The 26,237-nt window shown below is 51.3% G+C and overlaps 1 protein-coding gene across 6 annotated transcripts in view; it reads left to right on the top strand.

Moving 5' to 3' along the window:
• Tenm4 (teneurin transmembrane protein 4) overlaps positions 1-26,237 on the top strand; it is a 707,062-nt gene that overhangs the window by 611,242 nt on the left and 69,583 nt on the right. For all 6 annotated transcript variants that reach the window (XM_023716613.1, XM_023716612.1, XM_023716611.1 and 3 more), the window contains one exon: positions 10,118-10,334. In XM_023716613.1, the coding sequence (XP_023572381.1) occupies positions 10,118-10,334 (217 nt within the window). The remainder of the gene's footprint in view (positions 1-10,117; positions 10,335-26,237) is intronic.

Raw genomic sequence — 26,237 nt, 5'->3', positions numbered from 1 at the left:
TGCAGACAGGGACACTAGCGCCCAGAGAGCTGTGAAGTCGCACTCTCGGTAGGCACAGTGGTTCAGCCCGCATTCGACCCTAAGATGAGCCCTGGCACAGGGTCTTGCGCACCTTGAGTACTGCACCTCCTCCTGGTGAGCATTTGCTCTTACTGGGCACGCTGCAAGCCCTTTCTCCAACCAGACAGCAGCGCTGCAGAGCCTTCCACAGCGTAATAATAACCCGGATGGCATTGCAGTCTGCAGAGCAGCTGAGCATCTACTCACAGACACCAAGGAGCTGGGTCTTCCTTACCCATTGTTTCCTCTTGGCATGTCGGGGGCTTAGCTGGCCCGTGCAGATCTTCCAGAGCCTGCTGGTCCAGCCCCACCCCCAGAGCAGCCTTCCTCTGCCCAAACCTCAGCACATGGTTCCACCGTGTGCCACCACCGCCTTTCAAACGACCTGAGGACATTCGTGTCCCCCTTTACCCAGTTTGCTGGACTGAAAGAAGCCCTTTTCAAATTAAACTTGAATGCCAAGCTTCCTGAAGAATGCTGTTGCAGTGTTTTTAAAATGTGGGACAGAAGTTACGCAGTATGGCTGAACTGGGAGTAGCTTTATTGGTTTGTTTGTGTTTTTCATGTGTGGCTGTTGTCTAGATTTTAAAATAGCCAAGAGGTCTTATGTGTGACTTGGGCACTTCTGCAGCCCCTGATCTCAGCTAAGCTGCCCACCGCCTCACCTGCCATGTGAGACACAAGTGGTGTGACTCTGTGTGCCCCACTTGCCATAACTGTTGCCATCTCCACATCCAGTGCCAAAGCCCTGGGAGCTGTCACGCGCCAGACCCTGCCATGCGGACATTCCTGTCATACCCATTTCAAAGATGGTGAAACCGTGCCCCACATCTGCTGTCACTGTAAAGCGAGAATAACAATGAATACTTGGCAGGGTTGCTGTGGCGATTCGGTGTTTAAATTACCTATGAAAGAACGTAGTACAAAGGTCAGAAGTACAACGTCTAGACTCAGATCTGAACTTTCCTGCTTGCTGACTGTGTGACCAGTGTCTCTCAGCTTCTCTTGAGACTTGTTTCTGTCACTGGCAAATTTCAGTTCTCTCTCCTGATCCTTATGTGCCTGCAAACAGAGGAGTATGATTTGTTATAATTAAGGTATTTGCATATATATTTTTAAAATTGGAGTAATGCTGTCTATAAGATTCCATATGCTTACTTTTTTTCACTTAAGGTTATAATATTTTTCTCCATACAGTAGTGAATTTTTTACCTTGTTCATTTTCTTTATTAAAATTCTGCTTTCCAAACTGTAGCATCCTTTTTGCTAGAAAGAAAAAATCCAAATATACATGAAGGAAAATAATGGCCATGACTTAAAGAACACTTGCAACAAACTTGCAGCAGACACTGGCATGCAGAGGGGCTGCCTCTCGGGAAGCTCACGTGTTTCACCCCAAGCCACACAGTGAGCCGGTGGGAGCGCTAGGAATAGATGGAACGTGTGTTTAAAGAAGAAGATGCCAGAATAAAAGCTCCACTGGAATTTAAACAGCCAGCCCTCTTTTGATAAAGGATCTTGAAGCGGCTTCAAGGTATAATCATCTCGTCGGCTGCTCTTGGCCCCATGGTGGGCAGTCGTGGCGGCAATGTGTGGTGACAATTGATGGACGCACCCTCGAAGGAGAAGTTTCAGGAAGACTGAGAACAAAGCCTTCCGTCCTCCCCCTGTCCCTACCTCCCACTGCAGGAATGCAGAGTGTCTGTGAAACCATAGAATTTGGTTACCCTTCCGACTATCTCTGAACCATGCTTCTCGTGATAAGAGACAAGAGAAAAATTGACCTTTAAAAATCTCGTGTTCCAAGGAGGAGATAAAGATTTTGCAGCCTTTGAAAAAAGACACGGAATGTATTATAGCAAATGACAAAAACTTCTCCAGATGGGTACGGGAAGGGGAAGCGCACTCCTCCCTCCTTCCCAGGGCTCCCAACGCTGCTCTTGGCCTGTTATAAGACAGTTCTGTGGCCGGTCTGCAGACAGCAGCGAGATGGTTATGGCTAATGGGCTGTCAAGCCCGGGGAGTAGGTAAACCTGCAGAGAGACTGATGGGCCTGCTATACCCTGCCGTGTGACCATCAATTTAAGGACTCATGCAAACAACCCCAGAACGGTGTTTACCACCCGCTTATCCTACTCACGCTTCTAATCTCCGTGTAAGCACTCTCTCTTGCAGGAAGCGTCCCGCCCCAGCCTGCGTCAGTCTCCTGTGTATGTCCTTCCATCCCGGCACTCTGCTGTCTCTGTCTGGCCTACAGCACTGAACTCTTCTGGGGCGAGCCTATCTTTTTCCTGTGTCCAGTGGCTAAACGCAGAGTGGGTGGCCCTGCTGGATCCAGAATGGGTGTGGCGGAAACGCCCCTTGCTCTGGACAGGCCCTGCCGAACTGACTGAGCAGTTCACTTTGGGAGCCTCACCCAGTCACTTACACATTTGCTTTTAGTGGGCAAACAGTGCTGTGTGCTGACATTGTCACTCAGGCAATGGCACGTTGTCACTTCACGTTTCTAAAGAAAAAGGTGCCCAAGTCTTCAGGGCTAGAGAGCAGCAGAGTCAGGGGAGGGCTGGGACCTTTGGGCTTCCAGACTGGATTTCTTTCTCCCGTGCTCCTACCCCCAGCTTTCCAGGTCAGCTTTGGGGAAGGCTCTGAGGAGGAATTGGGGATTGAGGTGACCCAACTCCCCTGCAGTCGGGGCGCACAGACGCTCCTCGGGCTGTGCCGGAGCCACCACTCACGCCTAGCCTTCAGGGTTGAGGACGGGTATGAACTAACTGGGAATGGTCGCAGGGGCCTGGACCTGTGTCTTGGATTTTGCTTTGGGGTTTGCTTTTTAATCTGCTCTCTGCCTTTTCGTGATGATTCCCTTCTCCTGCTTCGCCTTTGCGGCCCCTCGGGCGCGGGGCCTGCCTGCTGCTCCATACCTGTGTCCGGGAGACCACGGGGCTTTCCTGGCACTTTTTCCTGCCCATCCTCGATGACTGAGACCAGGAGGTGGATGAGAGGGGCTTGACAGTCTCGAGGAAAGGGGGAAGTTTTTGTGGAGTAAAAACGATTCTTCTCAAAAGTTTTACTGAAAATTGAAAGGAAATAGAGGAAAACCTCCCTGTTTTTCTGATTCTTTTTCCTGCTCTGACAAACTCTTTTAATAAGAGAGTTAAATCCATGTAGCAGACAATCCATAAGTCATCCAGCTTAGGTGCACTGTACAACTAAGTAACGTGCAAGTGCTTGGAGTGTAAACATCCAGCCAGACCAGACAGTGCCCAGAACTACGTACTGATACGCTTCCTGTCTACCCCAGGATTTGCTTTTCTATCCCCAAAACACACTTCTTCCTTTAAATAGAGATCTTCTACATTCACTGTCTGTGTCTCGCTTCCGAGGGGCAGCCGTCTGCAGCGTCAGCTGTGGAAACATAGCCCGGGCTTTACCTGAAAACCGGTCTGGAAAATGCAGACTTTGAAAGTCTGCGGCCTGCTCGTGTTTTTGATGGCTCTCGCTTCATGGTGATCGTCTCTGTAGGCAGAACTTTTCCCACAGTGCTGCTGTGTCACAGAAGCAGCGACACGGCAAGGTATAAGCAGCCAGAAGCGCTGGCCTCCGTCGGTGCTCTCACCATGAAGCACATAGCAGGAAGCCCCTCCCGGGGTCTCTTCTTCCTGGAGTACAGTTGCTATGATATCCCCATTTCTCAGAACCCCGACCTGCAAGTCTCTTGTGCCCTCTTCACCCCTGATTTACATGGCTGGGGCTGGGGCCCTGTTTATGCCAGTCTACATTCAGAAAGGGCACCCTGGAATGTGCGCACAGGGAGGGGTCAGGGTCTGGACCAGTGGTGCTGTTGCTAGGATACGAGCCAAGGGGATGCACCGGAGTGCCTGGTAACCATCACTGGCCAAGGTCTCGCTTAGGTTCGCCTTATGCTAGTCTTCACATCATCTCTTAAGTTTGATGGTTCACTTCACAGATGGAGCACTAAAGCTCAGAACTTTGTTAGGACTATTACTTCCAAGATGATGTTTAACTAGGTCATCACAAACAGCTGCTGACCACAAGGTCCAACAATTTGCTTTTAAAACTGGGCCAAGAAGGAAAGAGGAGATAGCAGAGCCGCAGCTCCCAGAAGCATGACGAAACAGAGAGACACAGAGCCAGGGCCTGTTCTTCAAGTAAGGAGGCAGGCACACTCATCGAGGGGCACTGCCATGGAGGCCCACAGAACGCTGGGACCCTCACAGGCAAGGACTGAGAAATGGGCTATTAGACACGAGGGCTGACCCCAAGGTGTCTTTCTGCTCTCACTCTGAGGAGTGGGGACATGGACATGGCGGCGAGAGGTGGAGTGTATGCCTCAAATTTACTGAAATCCTAACTTACATTGCAGAGTAGCCAGAATACCAAACTAAAAAACTCATCAGTGTGCAGTCCCAGACCAGTGGCGCTGGGTGGCAGGCAGAAGGAACCATGAGCTTGGTCTCTAGGTGAAAACAAGCTACCTAGGCTCACAGTCAGATCGCAGAACACAGAGATGTCGGGCTGCGCCCTGCCCACAGCTGGCCGCGACGACACGCAAGGATGCCGCCGCTGCTAGGAACTAACAGGCGGAGAGAGGCCGTGGTTTTTGTGGGATTGGAGAGATAAAATAATGTATAAAACCCAAAGAATGGAACAAGATACTATCAAGAAAGAAGCAGGCAAATTCTGCAAAGTTCTAAAGAGACCACTGAGAAATTTTAAAGTATGGTAATTCAAATTAATGGCTCCAGGGACAAATTTAACAGTAGACCAGACACCAATGAAGGGAAAATAAGTAAAGTAGAAGTAGAATATGAATATATATATATATATATATATATATATATTTGATCATAATGGAATGCAAATAAAAAAGATGGGATTTGAGAAAGAAATTGAGAGACATTAGGGTAGGACAAGGGCCTTTGCACATTGAAACATGTTTCTGAAGAAATAAGAGGGAGAGAGGAAAAAAAAAAGAAATAGAGGGAGAGGAGAATATCCATAGTTTACACCTAAATTCTCCAGGGCTCATCCAGCCCACTTACAGGACCCACAGTGTAGAGCATGCATACATGGTAGGTCTGGAGGCCAACTGTCAGAAAGGGTTGTCCCATGATGCCCAGGGGACACTCCGTACTTCACCCCTGACTGTAGGGGTAGTGGTGAGTCTAAGGAGCTGACTGTTTCTTTGTCCCTCCTTATAAGCATATGAAGAAACGGAGGTGTGGAGAAGTTGAGCAACCATAGCATTCCCATGGATGTTGGGGTGTGAGTCCAGGCGCTTTGGCTGGAGAGGGGCTGCCGCCCGCGCTGCGCACACGGCCCCTGCTCACTGAGAATGGCTCCTCGCAGTGTGCCCTGCCTTCGCATCCTTCATCAGTGATGCAGCCCTCTCCTGGATCCACCCTGTATTATTTGTTCAGGCCCCTGTGGAGGGCAGTCCTTCCTCTGTTCTGATCTGGGTCCTGGGAGACTGAAAGGAATTGGTCCTAGAGCTCCCAGCCCTATTCTCTAGGGGGGAAAAACCATCACAAGTGCAGCACTGGGGCAACAGCGCTGAGCAGAAGGTGCCCAGGTTACCTGAGACCACAAGGGGTGTGTGTCAGCCGGATTCATAGATCCCTGTTCTCCACTTAAGAAACAATTCCTAAAGGCCCCTCCAGGGCAGCTCAGAGAAGATTCTAGACCTGAAGAGCTGAGCCAGCCATGTCCCTGAACTTCGAGTTACATTGTCACCGTGAGCCTCTGGTTCTGCCTCTCTAGATGAGGATGATGACAGCAGCACCACCTCACAGGGCTGGGAAAACTCGGGAACATTCCTTGGGAATGTTTAGCACAACTCCTGCACCCTAGTCTTTGCTGCCACGTTTGGCCAGTTTCACGGAGATGGTGCTAGTGCCCAGCCCCATTGCGGCTGGCCTTTCCCAGGCTTGGGATCACCAGTCCATCCTTGGTAGGAAGCAGTTCCACCCAGGTGCCACAGAGCAGAGTATCTGTAAAGAGGGGAGAGACTGCGCCGGTGGTAAACAAGAGCAGGCAAGAGCTAATAAAATTTCAAATTAGCCATGACTTTTCACAGCCCTTCAGTTGTGCCAGCTGATTTAATGGTCAGTGAGTGTCCTGTTCACTGCGATTGAATAATGGAGCATTTCTGCAGAGTTATGGATGCAGCAGCTGAATCTGTCGCGCTGACATCAATAGCAGAATGCAAATGACCCTCCACTTGGGCTGTGATTATGTGTTTAAGCAGTGCGTGTTGGGGCAGAGTCGGACGTATGGTGGGGCCTGCAACTGCAGCAGAGCACGTGTGCGTGGTGAGGCAGGTGCGTCTGGGCTGTAACGGGAGCTACAGTGAAGAGCCGGGCTGCGGTGGGCTGGGGGAGGCCTTGCTGCGCCCCCAGCAAGAACCTGACGATGAGCTTGGGATCAGCTAACGACCCTTCATTGGCAAGCCACGTTCCAAGTTCAGAGCTGCGAAGCAAACTGCCCCTTGGTAAGCACTTGCTGCATTGGCTGCTACATGCTGGGCTGGGCTGGGGCCAAGCACATGGTGCCAGGCAGCGAGTCCCCTTCAGCAACCCGCGTGCTCAGTGATTGGACTTAGCAAGGCCTGCATCCAGACTTGCAGCCTGCCCTTTTCTGCAGAGTTCCGCACGTCTTGGTACTAGAGCCTCAGTGTCTTTTTGTGCATGTAAGAATTATGCAAATCAAAGCAAAGTCATCAGGTTAGAGTTTCTTCGACCATTCCTTGGTTCTGAATGCTGTGACATGCATACTATGTTCAATCTCCCATTCAGCCACCAGCTCATCTAATGACTCAGCATCAGGAGCATGACTCAGCCATTGGAGGAGGAGTGCCTGTACCCTACTGTATTTCAGGCAACTCACTAAGCATGACGTGCGACTAAGCCCTGTGTTTATGGAAAGACCAATGTCTTTGAAATACACAATATGTCTATAATGTCTGGTACGGGGGTACATAATCCACCTGACATTCTTTGCATATTGAGGCAAAAGGGGAAGGGTGCTTGCTTTGCCTCAATGGCCAAAATCACATGTGGCTCCCCTTTGTGGGTGCAGCGGGAGGGATTTGGAGCGCGGTTGATGGGACTCGCTGGCCACATAGATGCGCAGCGCAGCCGGACCAAAGGGCCAGAAAACTGCATCGGCGCACACTTCCTCCTGGGCTTCCTTCTCGGGACTCTGGTTCTAGCATGTCCTCAGGTGATGATAAAACTGATTCATTTGGAATTAAATAAATTGTCAGATATAAACCAACTCCTTAAAGGTGGTGTTACCTTTGAAACTTTTGACATGTAGAGAGTCTCATCTCTCATGGTGGGCATGTTTTCTCCAGGGTGGTGAACACTTGCAAGCCACAGGAAAGAATTGAGCAGCTGCTTGTCACTGTTGCTCCCGGGGCTGTGGTGGCTCTACGTGTCCAGTCTGTGTCTCACACTCAGGGCTGCCGCGTTCCTTCGCTGTGCACTTTATGCATCGCTCTGTCCTCAGAGGTGCTTACGGCAGAGGTGGCCAGTGCTGTGGCTCCGTGAAGGCCAGGTCACCGTCAGGACAGCTGGCATTTCTGGTGATTTTTACAGAGTCAAGCAGGTTGCTGGTTCTGTGATATAGTAGGAGTGGGACTGTATTTTAGTCTCATTGGTCCCTTACAGCGACCTGCAGAACTTTCTTCATTAAGGAGAGAGGCCTGGTGGCACATGCCTACAATCCCAGTACTCAGGAAGCTGAAGCAGGAGGATCGCTGCAAGTTCAAGGCCAGCCTGGGCTACATAGCAAGACCACTTATTATAATAATAATAACAATAATAATAATAATTTTTGAAACCAGGAATCAAACTCATGACTTTGTGCTTGCCAGGCAGGTGCTGTGCCACTGAGCTATCTCCACAGCCCCTAATAATAATAATTACTAATAAGATAAAATTGCAGTTCCCTTTGACTGCTTCTTCATTCTGAATATCAAAACGTGCATGCCACGTACAAGTCCTCACTTGGCGGCCAGTTCATTTACTGACCTGCCACAGGAGTGCCTGCACTTTACTTTTTTTCTGTAGCAGAAGACTTGCGCGGTGCTTTCATTACACCCACTGAGAGCCTTAGGAATAGAGGCCGGAGAGCTGCAGGCACCTGCCCAGCATCACACAGGAGGAAGTTTCAGGTACCACATTGCCTGGGCCTTGTGCCGAGATGGGAAAAAAGGCAAGAATTTTATCCTTAACTTATTTAAGGATCATTGCACCCCACGTGGGATTCTAGGGCAGTTGAGTAGTTTGCCTGAGCCCACACAACTCTTGAGGATGGGCCAGTCTAGCCAACACGGATCCCACTCTAGTGGGCAGCATTCAGCTTGTGAACTCCATGGAGACAGGCACAAGGTGGGCACACCAGCGTCACTCCCACTTTACTGGTGAGGGGACCATGGCTTGGACCATTAAGGGTAAGAGTCAGCCCTGGTCAGTCTTACAGGCAGTGCTGGGGCTTGAACTTGAGTCTCTGGGCCTCATGATCCTCATCCACTGTGCTTTGGGACTAGCTGTAGATAGGGCTTCCCAGCATCTGGACTGGCATTTGGTTTCATCTCCTGCTTCATCTACTTTACTCTTTTCACATTTGTTTTTTAAATTTTTTTAATTAATTAATTTATTTATTTGATAAAGGTTCTCATTACACAGCTCAGACTCTTCGTGATTGATCCTCCTGTCTCAGCCTCGCCAGCGCTGGGATTACAGGTGTGCGCCACCACACCTGGTCTTGGCCAGCACGGCGCACTCGGGGTTCCAGGGCTGGCATGACATGTGGTTCTGGGGTTGGGACTGGTCCTTGTGCTTGCCAGGCAGGTGCTGACTGCCGAGCTATCTCCCGAGCCCACATATCTTTTATTTAACAGTCATTTTCCAAACATGTCTAATGTGTGCTAAGGGCACATCAGAGGTGAGTAGGACAGATCTATAACCAGGGTGGCAGGGCGAGTTGTCCAGTGTCACTCAACAAAGAATGGTAGAGCCAGAATGTGAACCCGGCCAGAAATACGGGTCATGAGACTATTTTTCTGCCTACAAAACACCCAGACACAGGCTGGGTGTTTCCCATCCTCTGCTGCGGCCACTGTCCTGTTAGCTCAGCTGTGTTTTTTGTTTTTTTTTTAACTTGCCTTACGTTGTTCTTTGGATGTCTGAAAAAGTACCCTGGGCTGATGCTGCCAGACCTCGCGATCTGATAGAGCATCGTGGGCTCTGGGAGGATGGCCGAGCTGCGACCTGAAGAAATTCATCCCTGGGGTACAGATTATTCTTGCAAATAGCCACTTACAGAAGCAGAGCTGGGCCTTCCAGGGGCTGAGAACTGTGCCTCCGGCCATGTGACTGCACGCCACAGGGAGCAGCATGGGAGTCCCAGGCCGTCACTGGTGTGCACCTCCTCCCCGCCCCTAGAACCGGGCAGTCCCCAGATCTTAGGGTTTTCTGTCCTACCTGTGTCTCAAAACCATCTCCATCTCTCAGTGTCTGCTGTTACTACCTTGCCTAAGTGTCCTCATGCCACCCCCCTTCATCCCACCTGTCACTTCACCCCAGCCTCTCTTCAGCTTCAGCTGAAGTAGGCATCAGTGGTTAGAGCCTCTGGTGGCACCCTCGTCCTGCGGATGAAGCACACACTCCCTCCCTGGGCTAAGGGCCCCACCATCTGCCCTGCCAGCCCTTATTCTCTTCCAGTTGCCTTCCAAACGTGAACATCTGAATCTAGCACTTGGGGTGCTCATGTGACCCTTATCCCTGCCCTTCATGTGTACCATTCCTGCACCTCTTTAGAAGAAAACCAGACACTTCACACTCTTCCCTGTCTCTCCTATCAGACTGGTAGCCTGGGCTCAGGCCTCAATAGCCAGACCTCGCTAGCGCCCAGAAAGGCACATCGTGTTTTCAGTGTGTGGAAAATGAAGGAGAAATAGGTGAAGGTGCTGCATGCACACGTGATGTGTAGAGCACACCTGTGCAAACCACGTGCTCTGCTTTCCCCACAGATGGCCTGGTGGACTGCATGGACCCTGACTGCTGCCTGCAGCCCCTCTGTCACGTCAGCTCCTTGTGCCTGGGCTCCCCAGACCCTCTGGACATCATCCAGGAGACGAAGAGCCCCGTGTCCCAGCAGGGCCTGCACTCCTTCTATGACCGCATCAAGTTCCTCGTGGGCAGGGACAGCACGCACGTCGTCCCTGGGGAGAACCCCTTCGATGGAGGGTGAGTGCATGGGGCCCAGTGCTGAGGAGGAGCTGAGTCCCCTCTGGGCTACACTGGTGGGAGGGGCCCAGAGGCCAGCCCTCAGGAGCTTCTCCTGCGATGTCAGGGCAGGCGGCGGCGCACCGGCCCCCAGTAGCTACTTCATAAACTGCTATCCAAGGCACTCAGAATTTTTATGAGCAAAGTTGTGTTGCTCCCGCCGGGTGATAGATGGAGAGAGTGAAAAATCAAAGGGCCAGGGGGAATCTTGGATCAATAACCACTTTGCAGTCAGCTCTTGCTGATCCTGTGGTCTCCTGGTGAGCGAAAGGGCTTTGGCTCCATTCATCCTCAGAGCTGACATCAGAAGATGTTGCTGCCTGGGGTGCCAGGGTATCAGCCGTGTCCCAGCCACGTGCCCACAGTCTTTCTCTTTCCGGTGGCGCCATTGGTAGGACAGTCACTTACAGTCCATTGCACACCAGGTCCGTTGCTACGACCACAGAGGAAGACAGTCTTTGCCTTTTAGTCCCTCACAATCCCCTAGGAGACTTAAAGGGAAGCAGGGCACATTCCCTGTGTGCTTGGGTGGAGTCACACACCCAGAGGCTGTAGGGCACAGAGCAGCTGCTGGTGGGCGGTGAAGACCAAGGCTTGTGACCCGACTCCCAGAGCTGAAGAAAGCTGTCTGTGCTGGGGGTGGTTCAGGGAGAATGCAAGCCAGAGCACAGACCCGGGCCAGATAGGGAGCAGAAGCCAGCACAAAGGACTGTCTTCTGTCCCTGCTCCCTGCATCAGGGTGGTGAGCTGGGACAAGGGAGGGGCAGGAGGGATTTATAATCTTTATCTTTGAATGTCTTCCACGGGGGTAACGCCTTCTACATACAAAGCGTTCACTACAGCTCCACACAGTGAGCTCCGCGGCACGGCCTGTGTGTCTTCTATGTTACTGACTTGCGCCAGAGAAGGAGTAAGAAGGGGCCGTCAGCAGGGCTTTGTCAGAGGGGGCGTGAAAAAGGGTCTCCTGCTTGGAAGCCTGAGTGTTGGCAGTGCTGTCACCAGGAGGAACCGAGAGCAGGAGCAGGGTTAGGGGAGCAAGGCGACGACCTCCACCCAGAACAGGAGGGTGCAGCTGGGACATTTCACAGCAGGACACCCCAGAGGAAGTGTCTACAGTTTTAAGAAATCCTGGCCATCACTTGCATGGAGCATAAGGCCTAAAGTTTTTTCTTTTTTTTCTTTTTTGGCAAAACCAGGGATTGAACTCAGGTCCTTGCACTTGCCGGGCAAGTGTTATTTCTACTGAGCCATCTCCCCGGCCCCTGGCCCCAAATTCTTGATTTGGGAAACTGTGGAGGAGGGCGCTAACCAAATCTGTGGGTATACAAATGTTTGTTCCACGGTACAGACTGAAGGCAGAGAGCCCCGTGAGGCTGCTTCTGTCCCAGCATAATAGGACAGCAGCCTGTGGCCAGCAGAGCCTGGGCATGGACTCAGAGCGTGGGCCCCACCACCCCTGCTGTCCTTGGGGGGGGGCACAGGGACAGCACCCAGATGGTGGCTGGGAGGCATACACTGGAGTGCACACCCTGTCCCTGTCCCTGTCCCTGTCCCAAGAGCATGGACAGCCTGGCCGGGAGGGGGCTTTTGCACATGCACAGCCCAGTCAGGCAGTGGGGCCAGGAGCAGAAGGAGTGAGGGAAGGCCCGCTCCTTTATCCTGGCCAGAAACGCTGCTTCTGTCTCTGGGTAGAAAGCTCCCTGCTATTTTATTCAATTGTGCGCTTGTATATGTGTGCTGTGGGCCTTCCCGTGGCATGAGTTCTTTTAATCAACTGGAGAGAAAAATAATATTCCTACCCAGGAAAATGTTACCTGCTCAGCCTTTCGTTGCTGGGCCCATATGGTGTCTGATGGGGAGATGGCTTGCTGGCTGCCCATGCTGTTCTGCTGGGGGTGTCCTTCCATGCCAGCCTGCTCTGTGACAGTAGGGACTACCACTACATGTCCTTCTGACCACATATAAAGCACACGCTTGGGTGACAGTCACTGGGAGACCTGCAGGGGGGCCTCAGCACTGTCGCTCCAGCAGAGGTGACCTGCATCGACCAGCAGAGACCGAGGTGCCAGGCTGTGTGGGCTTTGGTCCTGGCCCTGCCGCCCCCCCAGCAGGTGGCTCAGGGCCTGTGAAGGTCTGCCAACCCCACCACAACCGAGTCCTCCTGGGAGGCTCTGCAGCTACTTTTTTTAGTGCTTGGTAATTGTTCAGGACACATACTGCATGTGAATTGTCTCGAAGAATGAAGAAATGAAGGTAGAAAAGAAAGGAAGGCATGGAAGCAAAGAAAGAAATTGGGGAGGCTGGATGGATTTGTTATCTATTTTGTTCAACTTTATATTGAGGATTTAGAGGCCAGAGAGTTTAAATCGCCTGCTGCAACCGCTGCCCACATGGGTCCCAGATGCAGAGGTCAGCCCCAGAGCATTATCTGTGTACCCGTCACCTTCGGTTGAAGTGGTACCCTCTGGAAGCAGGATCACTCATCTCCGCAAACCTAAAAGCCTTCTGGCAGGGCCCAGAACACAGCACTACAAATGAGTAAACAATGGAAGCTTCCAGAACGTTGCCATAAAACTTCTGTTTCTTAACCTTTACCGAATCATTGTATCGCTGCTTCTTGCGGGTCTAGATTCCAAAGAAACAGCCGTCTGTCTCTGAGAATCACTACAGAGAGTCCAGCTGAAGCACACCCGGGTAGCTGGCTTGTCACAGATGTGGGCCACGTGGCCACCCTACCCACTAGACCACCTCCTCATGGCCTGGCCTGGGCCAGTAGGCAGTGCTTGTGCCATAGCTGGGACAAAGTGAAGTCACGGCCACGTCTGAGTCACGGCTCCTTTCCTCCTACATGTGGAAGTGTGATCTCATGAGGGTGTGGAGTTCCGGTCCTGGCCCTGCCCCTGCTCGCTGGATGTGGTCTTGGGGCATTGATTTAAGCTCTGTGCCTTCAGATGTGAGCCTGTAACAACAGTCACCATTTCAGGAAAGCCAGGGCAAGCAGTGGGTGGGGCTTTCAGAGTGGCAGCGCGTCTTGATGATGGTAACTCAAGCCTCAGAATCAGACAGGTGAGCGAGGGAGGGCAGAAGCGTGGCGGGTCCTTATCTATTCTATTTGGATCTGATCCCAAGGCTGTGGCATCCTCCTTCTGGCTGTGTCACCATGGGAACATTCCTTAACCTGTCAGAGCTCCATCTCATCTCACAGATTGGGATAGGAGGGCTTTGTCACAGTTGTTGAGGGCGTTCAGTCGGGAAGGGGGGTTCCGTGGGCTCCACCTAGTACCTGCCACACAAAAATGTGCTTATGCGTGCCATGGCGTGGTGGGGTGATGACAGTATGAAGACGCGCTTGCAGCTCTCCCTAATTGGAAGTCAGACGTGAGCATAACCTGTCTTCCGGGGAAGGCCGCAGCCATCCGGAGAGGAGCCAGGACTAGGTTGTTGAATTAACATTTGAAGAAAGGAATTGGCGGCATTCTTGCCAGCCACTGTGCGCAGGACCCTTGTCAGAGAGGGATCCAGTGGCGCTTCTCCAGAGAGCAGGCATTCCGATGGGCAGGCAACCTGACTCAGCTCCTGGGGGGGCCACAGGGCCTGTGCCAGTCGGAGAAGCCCCATATCCTCCGCAGCCTCATGCTGTGCCACAAGTTGGATGGTTTGTCTGGGTTTCACTGAACAGTGCCAAGATGCAGGCTGCCGTCCAGAGACCAGCAGCGCCACTGAGCCTGCCAGGAAAGGCGGCCCTGAGGGCTAGTGCCTCCATTCTGCAAATTCTCGGCTGTGCGTGTGAGGCCCGGGGAGGGCGAGGAGTTCAAGGCCAGGACAGAGAACTTAGACTGCAGTCACTGAGGCAAGCAGATAACCACCCTGAGGGCCAGGCTCCCCTCACGGGCGGCTTCCTGCCTGAGCTGGGAAGCAGGACGGTTTCCACAAGGACCATAATACCAGGAAGTAGGTCATGGGAGGGTGCTCCTGTGCTGCACCCCGGCCCGCACCAGAGGAGCAGAGCAGCGACCACCCAAGGGAGAGATGCATGCAGCAGCTCCCAGGATGTGCGGGCCCAGCTGCGCTCACTGGGCTGACGCAGAGCTGACTGCGTAGGCACGAGTACTGCCAGGTGGACCGCAAGGCTTTGGAAGGCCACCTTCAGAGTCCTACTGTACTCCTGAGTTAGTAGTCCCAAGTTAGGTGCTATGCCTGGCCCCGAGCACATGTTCACACAGGTTTGGTGAAGACAGTGGCTCTGCCTGACATTCTGCCACCATTGTCCTTGTCACCGCATACAGTGGTAAAGCTATACATGATCTCGGCCAGTCCCGAGGAGGGACATGGCAGGCATGGGGACCGCCACCACCACATGAGATGGCTTGAATACCATCTCTTTCTCATGGCCAGGGGCCTGGGCCGTCTGCCTAGTGGAACACCTGTCCTCCCCTGCAGTCGTAAGCAGAAGGCTACCTGCCACTAGGACTTGAACGGGGGAGGAGAGACCCCCGAGGTCTAAGGTGGGAGGAGGACCGTCAGACAGACTGTGGGCTTGGGGTCAGTCGGCTGGGGAAGGACTGCTAGAAAAACTCAGAAGGCAGAGCTTTTTCCCACTGCTGGCTGTGTCTGCTCTCCTGGAAAAGTCTAGCCAAGTTGAAAGGTTAGACATGGGCACATGCCACCATGGGATGCAGCCACAGATGGCCAGTGCCGGGTACCACAGACAGCCGTAATGAAGCCTGTCATCCTTTATGCGGAAGCCCAGGTCACTTGAGTGTAGGTTCAGAACACATTTGGTCGAGAAATGACGTGACGCTGACAAGCCTGCTGGGCTCCTCTAAGCCTAGTAGACTGTCAGCTTACTAATGGTCCACAAGACTCAGCTAGAAGGAGGCCCGGAGACCACAGGGGGAAAATTTGGAGTCAGATGGGCCTTAGGAAGGAAGAAGGGAAGGATGGTGTCCTGTAGAGAGGATCAGAACATGTGGGGAGAAGTGAGGGTCGCAGAGAGGGGCGCTGCTGCCGGGTGACACCACTATCCCCAGCTCCTGCTCTGCACTGGGCGTGGAGGAGAAGGCCTGGCCTCAGTACCATAAGTTGAAGGCTCTGTGGGGGTCTTGCCTTGTCACTGAACCCCACTACCAAGCAGACGGACTTGCCCAGAATGAGCTACAGGGATGGAATGAACCAGGCAGTCAGCCTGTCAGAGGGCTAACTCCTTCATTCTGCAGGTTGCTGGCTGTGTGTTTGGAATTTCACTAAACAAAGTGATAGGAGTTCACCAATGGTCATTGTATTGCATATTGCTGTCCTCAAATTGGTTGTTCTGATTACCAGACATAAGCATGTAAAATTGTTAAAAAAAAAAGAAAAGAAAAGAAAAGAAAAGAAAGAAAAGAAAAGAAAAGAAAAGAAAAGAAAAGAAAAGAAAAAATTTAAGCCAGAACTGCTCCTTTCAGTATACCAGCAGAAATCAGCAGTACAATTACCCAAGCTATCCTGTGTACGTACATGTATACTTTTCTCTTCCTTCTTTCTTTAATGGGGCTGGAGGATAATTATGGTGATACTGTTTTCTAAAATAAAAGTCAGGAGAAACGCGCTCCCCTTTGAAGTCAAGATGAGCCGAGGAAGACCGAGGTGTGTGACCATGGCACGCACAGGGAGGAGGAGCAGTGGAGAGGCCAGAAGGTGCGTGGGGCGGGCGCTCGGGAGGCTCTGACCCTCGCCTGTCCGCAGACCGGGCTGGAGCGGTCTATCTCCCGAGGACTCAGCATCAGCCCCGCACAGAGGCGAAGTAGCCTTGACTTGTGGGGCTCGAAATGTCCTTCAAACCCTTGAAGAGGGAAAAATAATGAAAAGAAGGAGAGCTGATCAGATTTGCAGTATGATTTGTTACTGGCCCACTGCACAGCTAAAGCCATACGCAAGTGGCAGTGGCGCAGCAGTCGCGGAAGGGCATTTGCTCCTCGTTCCAGGCCCAGCCCACCCAGCCCAAGCCCTCCACAGTCCTCCAGGACCCTCTGAGAGCCCAAGCAGTGCAGATCATCTAATGGACTTCAAATAAACACTGACTTCCTGACAGCTGGCTTCTGAGCGAATTTATTATTGAGTTACACTCCTGCGTTTTTCAGAACAAGCTGAGCTGACAAGCTATCCCATCAGTTAGGAAAAAAAAAAAGAAAAGAAAGAAAGACAGTGATAAATTACCTGATGGAAGATGGGAGAAGGTAAAGATCTTACTTCCTCCAAAATGTCAGCCATAATATATTATTCATGTTGGCTTTTTAAAAGTCCCTCCCCACGCTGAAATGAATGTTTATGATGATAAAGCAACTCAGTGAAGGCAGTTGAGGATGCAGGCAGTGACTCCTCACGTCACCCTGACGGGCAGCTACTCCTCCTCCGCCACTTGATCATCCCTTTATTGATTTCAAAAGCAAATTACTATCTGTGTTTGCTTTGGAGCTTAGACTTATTCCCCGCTGTCCATCACAGGAGGCATTCGCAGAAGATGCTGCGGTGACACAGACACAAGCAAGGGTTCAGGGAGAACCCTGGGCACGGGGGCGCTCAATTACCCCTCTGCGATGGGGGCAGCCGGGTGCTTTTGTGGATGAACTGAGCTGCTAGATGCAGAGCCCCGTGGCTGGCACACAGTAGGACACGTAGCCAAGGATGTGCAAGTGCATTTTAACAGTACACACGCTTTTAATCCCACCCAGACTGTAGGACATAGAGACTGGCCATGTCCCTCTCGTTTTAGAGCTATGGAAGCTGAGCCTGGGAACATCGCATTGGCTGGCCAAGGTCATAGTGCTGTAGGTGGCAGCTGGCCAGCACTGAGCTCAGCGCACTGTCTGTGCCCTGCGGAGCCCTGTGTGCTCCCGGCACAGCATCTTCAGCCCAGACACCCACACTACGTGTGTCGCCACACCCTTCCTCCCCGCTGGCCCTCCTTCCTCCCACGTCCTGCAGAGTACAGCAGGCATGTGCGGTAAGGCCAGAGCCCAGACCCACCATATGCTAATAGAATGAACTTGGGCCTCTTAACTCTCAGTGGCCTGCTCTCCTCCACAGTCCTGGGAGCACCACAGTCCATCTCTGTGGAGAGACACATGGGATATAGGTGTCCTTTCCTGTCAGTGGCCACTGTCACCAACAGTGATAACACTCATGTTAGCGTGAGATCATCATTCACACAGGTTTTGGTGTTAGTAGAACTGGAAAGAAAATGAGCATTTTGGCCGGAAGCCCCACAGCGACACCTAGGACAGCAAAGGTGGGTGGGTCCTGGACATCCATAGGCCTCTGTGGGGACAAGGAACTGCTCGCTGTGCAGGTTAGCAGCTGGACCTGCTGCCTTGAGACCCTAAGTGCCAAGCCACACACGGCTCTCCTAGTACTTGTAAGTCAGGGCTCACTGCATTTGCATCCAATACTGGTCACTTCCAAGTGATAAGAAGTTAATGTCTTTGGAAAGCCAAGCCTCCAATGCCCACATTGGCCTCAGTGCTCAAGAGTGAGTCCCAGAGTTGCGCTCTGTGACAGAGACAGACATAACCTCTGAGGGGACCTGGGCAGAAGCCAGAGACCCCGCCCACCTGCCTCTGCCCCCTGCTCCTCCCGCCCCGCCACCCCACAGTAGACGCCTGCGTCTCTAGCTGGGCTGAGTCCCCTTCAGCAGGACCCCCTACCATTGTTCCACCTGGCCCACAGCTTGCCAGCTATCTGCCAAGCAGGGCTCACTGTCTGCACCTGCGTTCCTGATAGGAGCACCTGGCACTGCCGCCACTCACACCTTGCCTCCCCTTGCCTGGCATCTGCACTCACCCCATCCGGGCTGGAAGCTCCACTCCTACTGTGCTTAGGGACATAGGAATTGCCTGGCGACACACAGAGCATCTACATCCAGGTGTCCGATCCCTTTGCCATGCCTGCCACCATCAGGTCCTCTTCCTTTGTCCCTTGAGTTACCAGATTCCTTGAGTGCCACGTGTAGGCTGCTGTGAAGCTCAGACTGGGCCTGCAACCAGGACTCTGCAGCTGCGTCTCCCTGCCACTGCCCTGCAAGTGGGCCTAGTCATGCCCTCTGTCATCTCCCTCTCCTGGGCCCCAGTAAGAAGGCAGGACACAGGACCGCAGAATGAGCTGGCCCGCTGGGAGACTGTGTTTGGGGCAGAGGAGAGCTGAGCTGCCTTGCACTTCCTTCCATAGCAGAGGAACCACCTCCTGGTGGTCCTGAGAAGCAGACCTCTGGCTACACCATGCAGGAACAGCCTCTCAGCCATGCGGCATGCCTCATGCCCTATGTACATGCTGTCCCCAGCCCAGCCAGCCAGGCAGAAGCCCAGCACTCTGCTGGCCCCCCCTCACACCCTCTCAGCTCTCCCTCACCCAGCAGTGAGCGTTCTTCCCTAGAAACAAGCGGGCAAGTGCTATAAACCGTCAGGGACTCTGTTCCTGTGTGTACACCTTTGCCAGACAACAGAAAACATTCCAGAAGATTCTTATAGGAGGAGGCTCAAGGCATCAGCATGCAGCAGGGAGTTGTCCCCTCATGTATGGTGGGAGCTGCAGCTGGAGACTCGTCCCTCTCGTTCCCTGCAGGATCTCGGCAGCCTCACTGAGCTAGGAGGCTGCAGAGCAGTGTCTTCTAGGCTCTCCACGAGCTGGGCCCAGGGTTCCTGAGCACATAGGAGTTGCCGGCCATCGTCTCATTGGGTGGCCTCGGGGACGCACTGCCCATACCAGGGAGTGGTCGCATTCTCACCTGGGAATGAGGAGCGTGGGCACAGTTGCTCTGGAGAGCCCTGCCACTCAAAGGCTATGGCCCATGTGGAGGAGTCTGGATCTCTCTGTCTCCAGAAACCGTCTCAAAATGATCTGTTGGCAGCTTTTTTTTTTTTTTTTTTTTTTAAGAAGTAGTTCTTCCCTCACATGTATGTTCGCATTCCCAGAACGATGCACAGGGGCTTCCCGCAGCGCCTGAGCTGAGCCAGCCCAAAATGGGTCCTCAGGCAGAACCTGGGCGCTGTGACTCCACTCACAGGAGGCGCTGCGCTCATGCTGGAAGGATTCCTGGGGAGAGCCCAAGAGGGGCACGTGCCACACCGGAAGGGCTCCGTGCGCCACGCGGGACGGGTGGATTCTGTCTGTAGCTAGGACCCTGAGGTGCTAGTGGTAGGGTAAAAAAATAGTAATGATAATTTTTTTAAGTGATAAAATTTGGAAAGTGAGATCTTAGGTTACAAGGTGCCTCAAGGGAAGATCTGATCCCAACTCCCATCCCAACCATTAAAGTATAGAGATTCGATCAAGTTCTCTTAGGTTGGTTTAGGATCACTAAGAGACACATGTAGTAAAGGAAAAACTTTGACCTAAGCTATAAAGAATGAGGCACAACAAGAAGTTGGCTTTTTATATAATGATATGTGTCTTTTAGAGTTTATTTTTCATACAAAGAGTTGATCCCACTTCTGCATTTTTTTAAATTTATTTTATTTATTTATTTATTTTTAGACAGGGTCTCACTATGTAGCCCAGGCTGGCCTCGAACTTGTGGCAATCCTCCTGCTTTAGCCTCCCAAGTTCTGGGATTACAGGCATGTGCCACCACACCTGGATACTTCTGCCATTTTAAATGATGTACAAAGGTGATCCCAAGATGGTCTATGAGTACAGGAAGAAAAACAGGCCTTCCATTTATATTTACCTTTATCTTAAAAGTAAGAAAGCAAGATAATGTTTTATTCCTATAGAATATTGATTTTTATAAATTTGCTCCATTGGTCCCTTGTTACTTTGTTGTACGTGTAGACCAGCAATAAGAAAGAGGGCCAGTATGTCTACACTAGTTAATTATTGAGTGTGTGGGTACGTGTGTGTGTGTGTGTGTGTGTGTGTGTGTGTGTGTGTGGTGTCTGTTCTTAACCAGACCTACTCATTAAAAAAAAATCAAGTGGCCTAAGAAGATTTCTGCAGTATAATTAGAGAAGGAAGAGAATACCGGCAGCACAATTACAAGCCAGCATGAAAACAGCAGAGCAGATGGGTCTCCTGCTTGGGGACAGCCTTGCTCAGCATGGATATGAGGTCCAAAATACTAATGATCACTCTTGTCATTGCCAACAGAAAGTTAGCCAACAGATTCAAAAGCACCAAGAAAGCCATTTGAAATACAAATTTTCAGCCACTAAACCTTGTACTAAGTGATATTATGCTTCCCAATATCAACTGGTGGTAGCACATACAAATAATTTATAAGCAAATATACCAAAGTAGCCTGCTTGAAAAATGTTTGCAGAAAGGACATGCATCAAATAAGCTTCAAGAGCCCTGCCCTATTGATGGCAGCTCTAATTTTTGAGGCAACTAAGACAAATTGAAATTTCCAGTTAGGTATGTTAGTAAGTGATGCCCTCAGATTATCATAGATAACAACTGGTGGGTCCTGCACTGAATCTTGGCTTGCTGGCATCTCTCTGCGAGAGTGGGCAAGTCTGGTCCCTATCTGGCTAGGCTCATCCCTACCTGGCTAGTTGGGTCCCTGTCTGGCTACCCTTGTCTCTATCTGCACTTTATTTTCTTGCCTGCACCATGAGAAGTTTGAGAGAGATGACTGGGACAATCTCTTCAGACTGGAGCATTTGCGAGGGAATGCAAAGCATCAGGCTGAAAAATGTGGCAAAGGAAACTAAGGAGAACATCAGAAAATTCAGGAGAATGCCTTACAGACCAGACCGTGTGGCCAGGCCAGATCAGGGGTCTTCGGAGCTGCAGCGGACAGTGTCAGGCTGTCCCAGGAATCACTCCCCACCTCCACCATGTGGTGAGAATTTGGCAGCTGCCACGTGAGGCTTCTCATTCGGGCCCGGGTGATGTGCTTGTAAGACTTGGGTAAACTGTGGTAGATGCTGCACAGATCCATTCAGTCAGCAGGAGTTAGCGAGCCGCAGTAGAGAGTCGTGCAAGCTAGGCTCGTAGACCCATTTGAAGTATGCAGTAGGGAGCAGAGGCGTGACTTCCATAACTAGTCACAGCACAGGGCAGTAACTATTCTACAGCAAAGAAAGCCTGCTGTCATTTGCTAGATCTCAAGTGATTTTTTTTTCAATCTCATGAATACCAGCTTAATTAGCTACATTCCTTTTAAAAAGAAAAGGCTGCATTTTTCCTATATCTCTTTGTCAGTATGCTCTAAATAATGTACAGCTTAATCTCCCATTCTTTATCTTTTTAAAATGTTTTTCACATAAGAAGTGCAGGCGGAGGCCAAGTGAGCCTCCAGGGGAAGGGATCTGGCCTTGAGGCATTTTGGGTCAACCCCTTGGAAAGGCCCAGGCCTTGCAGTGCTCGGCGTCCAACCGTGTGTTTCCCTGGCCAGGTCAAGCAGCCCAGAGTTCTCTGACATCACTCTCGCCTTAAGTAACAACCACATCACCTCTTTCTTTATTCCGTAAATGGTTTATTAAGAGTTCGCCCTGTGTCCTGCCTTCAGGCACCTGCTTCAGAGGAGGTTTTGCTTTGCCCACTCAGAAACAAGCATGACCCATGCCCAGTGCTGACTAGAACACAGAGGAACATGCCATTGGTCCAAAGAGATCGTGCCGCGCTGGGGGAAAAGGGTTGTCCCAGGTGTGACGGCACTCAAGAGTTTATGCAGCAGTGGCTCCAAAGGGTGTGGTCGGTGCTAGGGGAACAGCTGGAGAGGGGGGAGGCAGTTTTCAGGTGAACAGCACAGGCGGGGGGATCCAGGGAGAGGACCATCTCGGAGACACGTGCAAGCCTCGTGCGAGCTCCGTTACAATCCTGAAGCACTTGTTGTCAGGGCTACTTGAGCTGGCTCATGTAGCACCAGATTAAAGCAATCATAAATTCTGAAACAGATGTTGGATCCTGCTTTATGCCCAGCTGGGAAGAACGTTAGCTCACTTGACAGATGAGAAGAGGGAGAGTGGTCCAGAGGTCAGGTAACTCCAAAATCTCAGCGGTAGTTACCAGAGACAGAACCTAAGATTGCAACCCCTGCCAAGAGGTACTTGTACCCCTTTTCCCCGAATGACAGAGAAGGCTGGGCTTTCTTTTGTTTGGATCTGCTTGGTGGTGGTTTTGTCTCTCCAACATGTTCCCCTCCTGATCCCAAACTTGGCCACTGTCCTCAGGATGCTATCAGACACATCTTTTCTTTCCCTGCCATCAGCAAGGGCACCTTGCTGAGCGTGTGGCTGGACTAATGCCAGTGTGTTTGTCACCTCCCTGGCCTGGCGAGCGCTCCCTCCTGGCAGAGCTCGCCCAGCCTAATTGCTTGTGTTGTATCCCAGCTGCCTGACATATGCCAAACCCATGTGTTGACTCCCTGATTTGGAGGCAGCTACAACAGGGCATTTCAAATTGGCTTTTGTGAGCTCTAGCAGGAGTAATTGGAGACTGCGAATTGTGCTGTTTTCTAGCTGTAGCACCTAAAGTTAGTGCCTGGCTCACAGTAGATGCCCTGACTTTTTTAATCAAAGTGCATTTTCATGGGCTCAGACACATGAAGCAGTAGACATGGTGTGGACTTGAAAGTGAGGACTCCTAGCTCTGAGCATCAGCGCAGCCAATTGAGCTGCGTTCTGGGGGACACTGAGCACGTCTTTTTCCTCCGGTTTTAGTCTTCCAATCATTACCCATCATGGAGCAATATCTATGCTTGCCTTGGCCCTGACAATGAGGCTCCGGTCCTCCTCCAGGTCACACATAAGTGCTTTGTAAACTTGGGTGATATAATCATGACAGTCATAACAGAGAGACACTGGCAAATAAAGAGGCGTCCAGAGGCAAAGGGGATCAGTTGTGTCAGGAGACCTGGGGACAGCTTTACTGAGGTGATGACAGCATAGAAGGGATGCCAAGATACGGAGAAAACGATACCTCAAAACTCTATTACCCCAAAATGGTGATCCAGAGAAATCAAGCCTGGCACCTTCACGCCTGCTGACCAGGGCCCACCTCAGCAGCTGGAGGGCCACGCTGGCGGTGACAGTGGCCTGAGCCCGTGTCAGGCGTTTCTCCCCAATATTGTTCTCCATTCTGGAACTCCGCACTCAGAGCCACATCCCCAACACCAAGCGTATCCCTGGCCCTTCCTATGGGGACAGCATTCCAGTGGTCTGGGGAAGCAAGAATAGATTCGGAAGTGTTCAAAAATTCTATAAGTTGGTTGCTAAATACAACCACTATTAAAAATTATATAAAATTAAATAAATTATTTAAAAACTTATGAATACTCAATACTTACCACTTTCTAAATATTTTACTGTATGTTACAGTTTGCTTCTGGTGACAGACTCACTGAATCTCTGTGATAGGGGCACCCACGTGGTCCTCTGACTCTGCTATGTATCTCCCGCCAGGCCTGTCAGTAGCCTGGGGGTCAGCCGTGGCGCAAGCATTCACACCACAGCAATGAGCAAGTGCTACAAACTCTGGCTGGTCTTTTAAGAGTCTGTTTTTTTGTGTTTTGGCTTTTTTTTTTTTACTGGGGATTGAACTCCCAGACATTGTGCTTGCCAGGCAGGCACTTATGCTGCTGAGCTATCTCCCCGGTGCAAGAGTCTGTTGTTAGAAACTAGGACACCACTGCTGGTGTCCAATGAAAGTGCTGAGGAAGAAAGCAAGCGTTGCGAATCCTGATACTCCTCTGCACACTGCCCCAAACAGAGCGATGTGACAGGAGACACTTCAGCGGCCTCCACAGAGCCAACTTCCCATCTCCTCTTTTCCAGGAAAGGCTTTATGTTAAACTAGATTTTGGGATTTTTTAAAATTTCTTTAAAAAATCATTTATTTATGTATCTGGTACAGGATCTCGCTACTCACCTCGGACTCATAGTGATCCTTCAGTCTCAGCCTCCCAGCACTAGGATTACAGGCATGCACCACCACACCTGCTTTCAGTAGCCACCTTGGTGCAGGGCTGGTGTGGCATGCAGTACCGGGGATCAAACCCGGGTCCTTGGGCTTACCAGAAAGGCACTTAGACTGCTGAGCTATCTCCCCAACCCAAACTGGATTTTCTTGATAATGAAAATCATGGTCAAATAGAAGGTGGATAGAAGTGTTTCCAGTACTTGCTTTCTGAGCCGAATGCCTGTCTCAGCATGAGAACCCTATGGCCTAGCGGAGTAGAGGGCATCACCTTAATCTTCTTCAGAACCCACAAGCAGTCCCAGGAATCTGGGCTAGGATTGCAGCTGCTGGCTTCAGAGTCCAAGGCTGTGTGACAGCCAGAAGGTGCTGATTTAGGGCTCACCAGGGATCAGGAAATCCCCAAAAAGAGAGAAATCAGAGAAGGCTGGTGGTGTGAGGGACAGCAACAGGGCCACCCCAGAGGGAAGCCGTCCCCAGAGGGCTGGCTGTTGACCAGGCAGAATCCACAGGTGCACATGTCAGGAGAAGGCTGGATGGTAGCCAGCCTCTAGAGAGGAGGTCTGTCAGGAGTTCGCTGGAGGGACAGAGTCCCAGCAATAATGAGTTCAACTGGCCTCCGTTAAAGAAAGCATCTCTCAGTACCAGCTGAATACACTTGATGGACTAAATCTTTCCCATTTGCGGAGAGATAATTTCACGTAAATGTATTGGGAGACCTTCAGAGCAGGACTGAACGTCTTTGCAAAGGCTGGCCTGCTCCACTTGTTTGCCATGTAATTGCATTTTGACCAAGGGCCTCGGAAGGAAACCACTGACTGAATTAACACTAACCAGATTGTGTGGAGTGAGGTGGGGTGGGGTGGGGTGGCATGCCTGCTGCATTGTGGGTAGTTGTTCTTACCTTCGGAAAGGACAAGCTGACACTAGTGAGACCAGCTGCGTACAAGCCTGGTGTTAATTGCTTTTCTCATCAAACAGAGAAAAGTTTATCACTCTGGGAAGGTAGCGATGTGGGCACCTAATAAAGCAAGGATGGAGTTTGCCATCTTTTTTTATGAACACCCCTGGGTCTCATCAGTAGATTTTCCCTAGACCAGGAAAAAAAAAAATCTGAGGCGCAGTGAGTGGAGAGAGCTAAATGGGCAACAGCTCTTGTGTCTTTGCCTCAGGTTTTTCTTGTCATCAAGGCCTGTGTCCCCGTGATCCTTTGCGGACACCAGCCGGCGCCGTCATTTCCACCTATTGCTTATAGTGAACAGACTGGCCTAGCATTGGTCCCAGAATTGGACACTCAGAGTCCAGCCTGGTTCAACCACCACTTTCCTACATGGCTTTGAGCCAATAACGTGAACCTCCAAGTTCCCTCCACTGAAATGAGAGGTTCTGCCAGCTCAGTGATTTGGCTTCGCCTTGCTTTGCCTTCTACAGAGACTAAGGCTCCACACAGCAGCCTTCAGCCAACTCCAGGACAGAAAAGGTCTTTACCTCCACCATGCTAGCGCAGGCCTTCTCTTGGTGTGTTTCCTACTCTGCGGTCCTTATAAAATGTCATGTCTTAAAGGCTTCCGTTTCTAAATGAGGTGGGAAGCCATCATTCTGGGTGATCTATAGCTTTTGCATTTATTTGACCAATCCCCCCACCATGTTGCGATGGCCCAGTAATTGTCAGGCATAGTCCAGGCAGTGTAAAGAGTTAAGCTGGGACCTGCCCTCAGAGAGCTGCTCTAGTGGGGCGAGGAGGTTAAATTTTGGAAGAGATCAAGGTGTCTGTGTTAGACTTTGTGGGGCAGAGGAACTAGTCTGATGAAAACAAAGACTTAATCCCTGAAAGGGTGCAAATGTTGGTGGGGACAGGGGATAACATTTAGGACAGGTGCAACATTCCCCTGGCGAGTTGGGGAGGGCGGGGTGGAGGGTATGGGGGCTCTAGTGCCTGCCCTTCCCCCACCCGAACGCCAGACGGGAGAA

Source organism: Octodon degus, unplaced genomic scaffold (assembly GCF_000260255.1).
Source record: "Octodon degus isolate 3935 unplaced genomic scaffold, OctDeg1.0 scaffold00049, whole genome shotgun sequence".
Taxonomy (NCBI): Eukaryota; Metazoa; Chordata; class Mammalia; order Rodentia; family Octodontidae; genus Octodon; species Octodon degus.
Note: the sequence above shows the minus strand (reverse complement) of the source record. Positions and strands in the feature narration are given on the sequence as shown.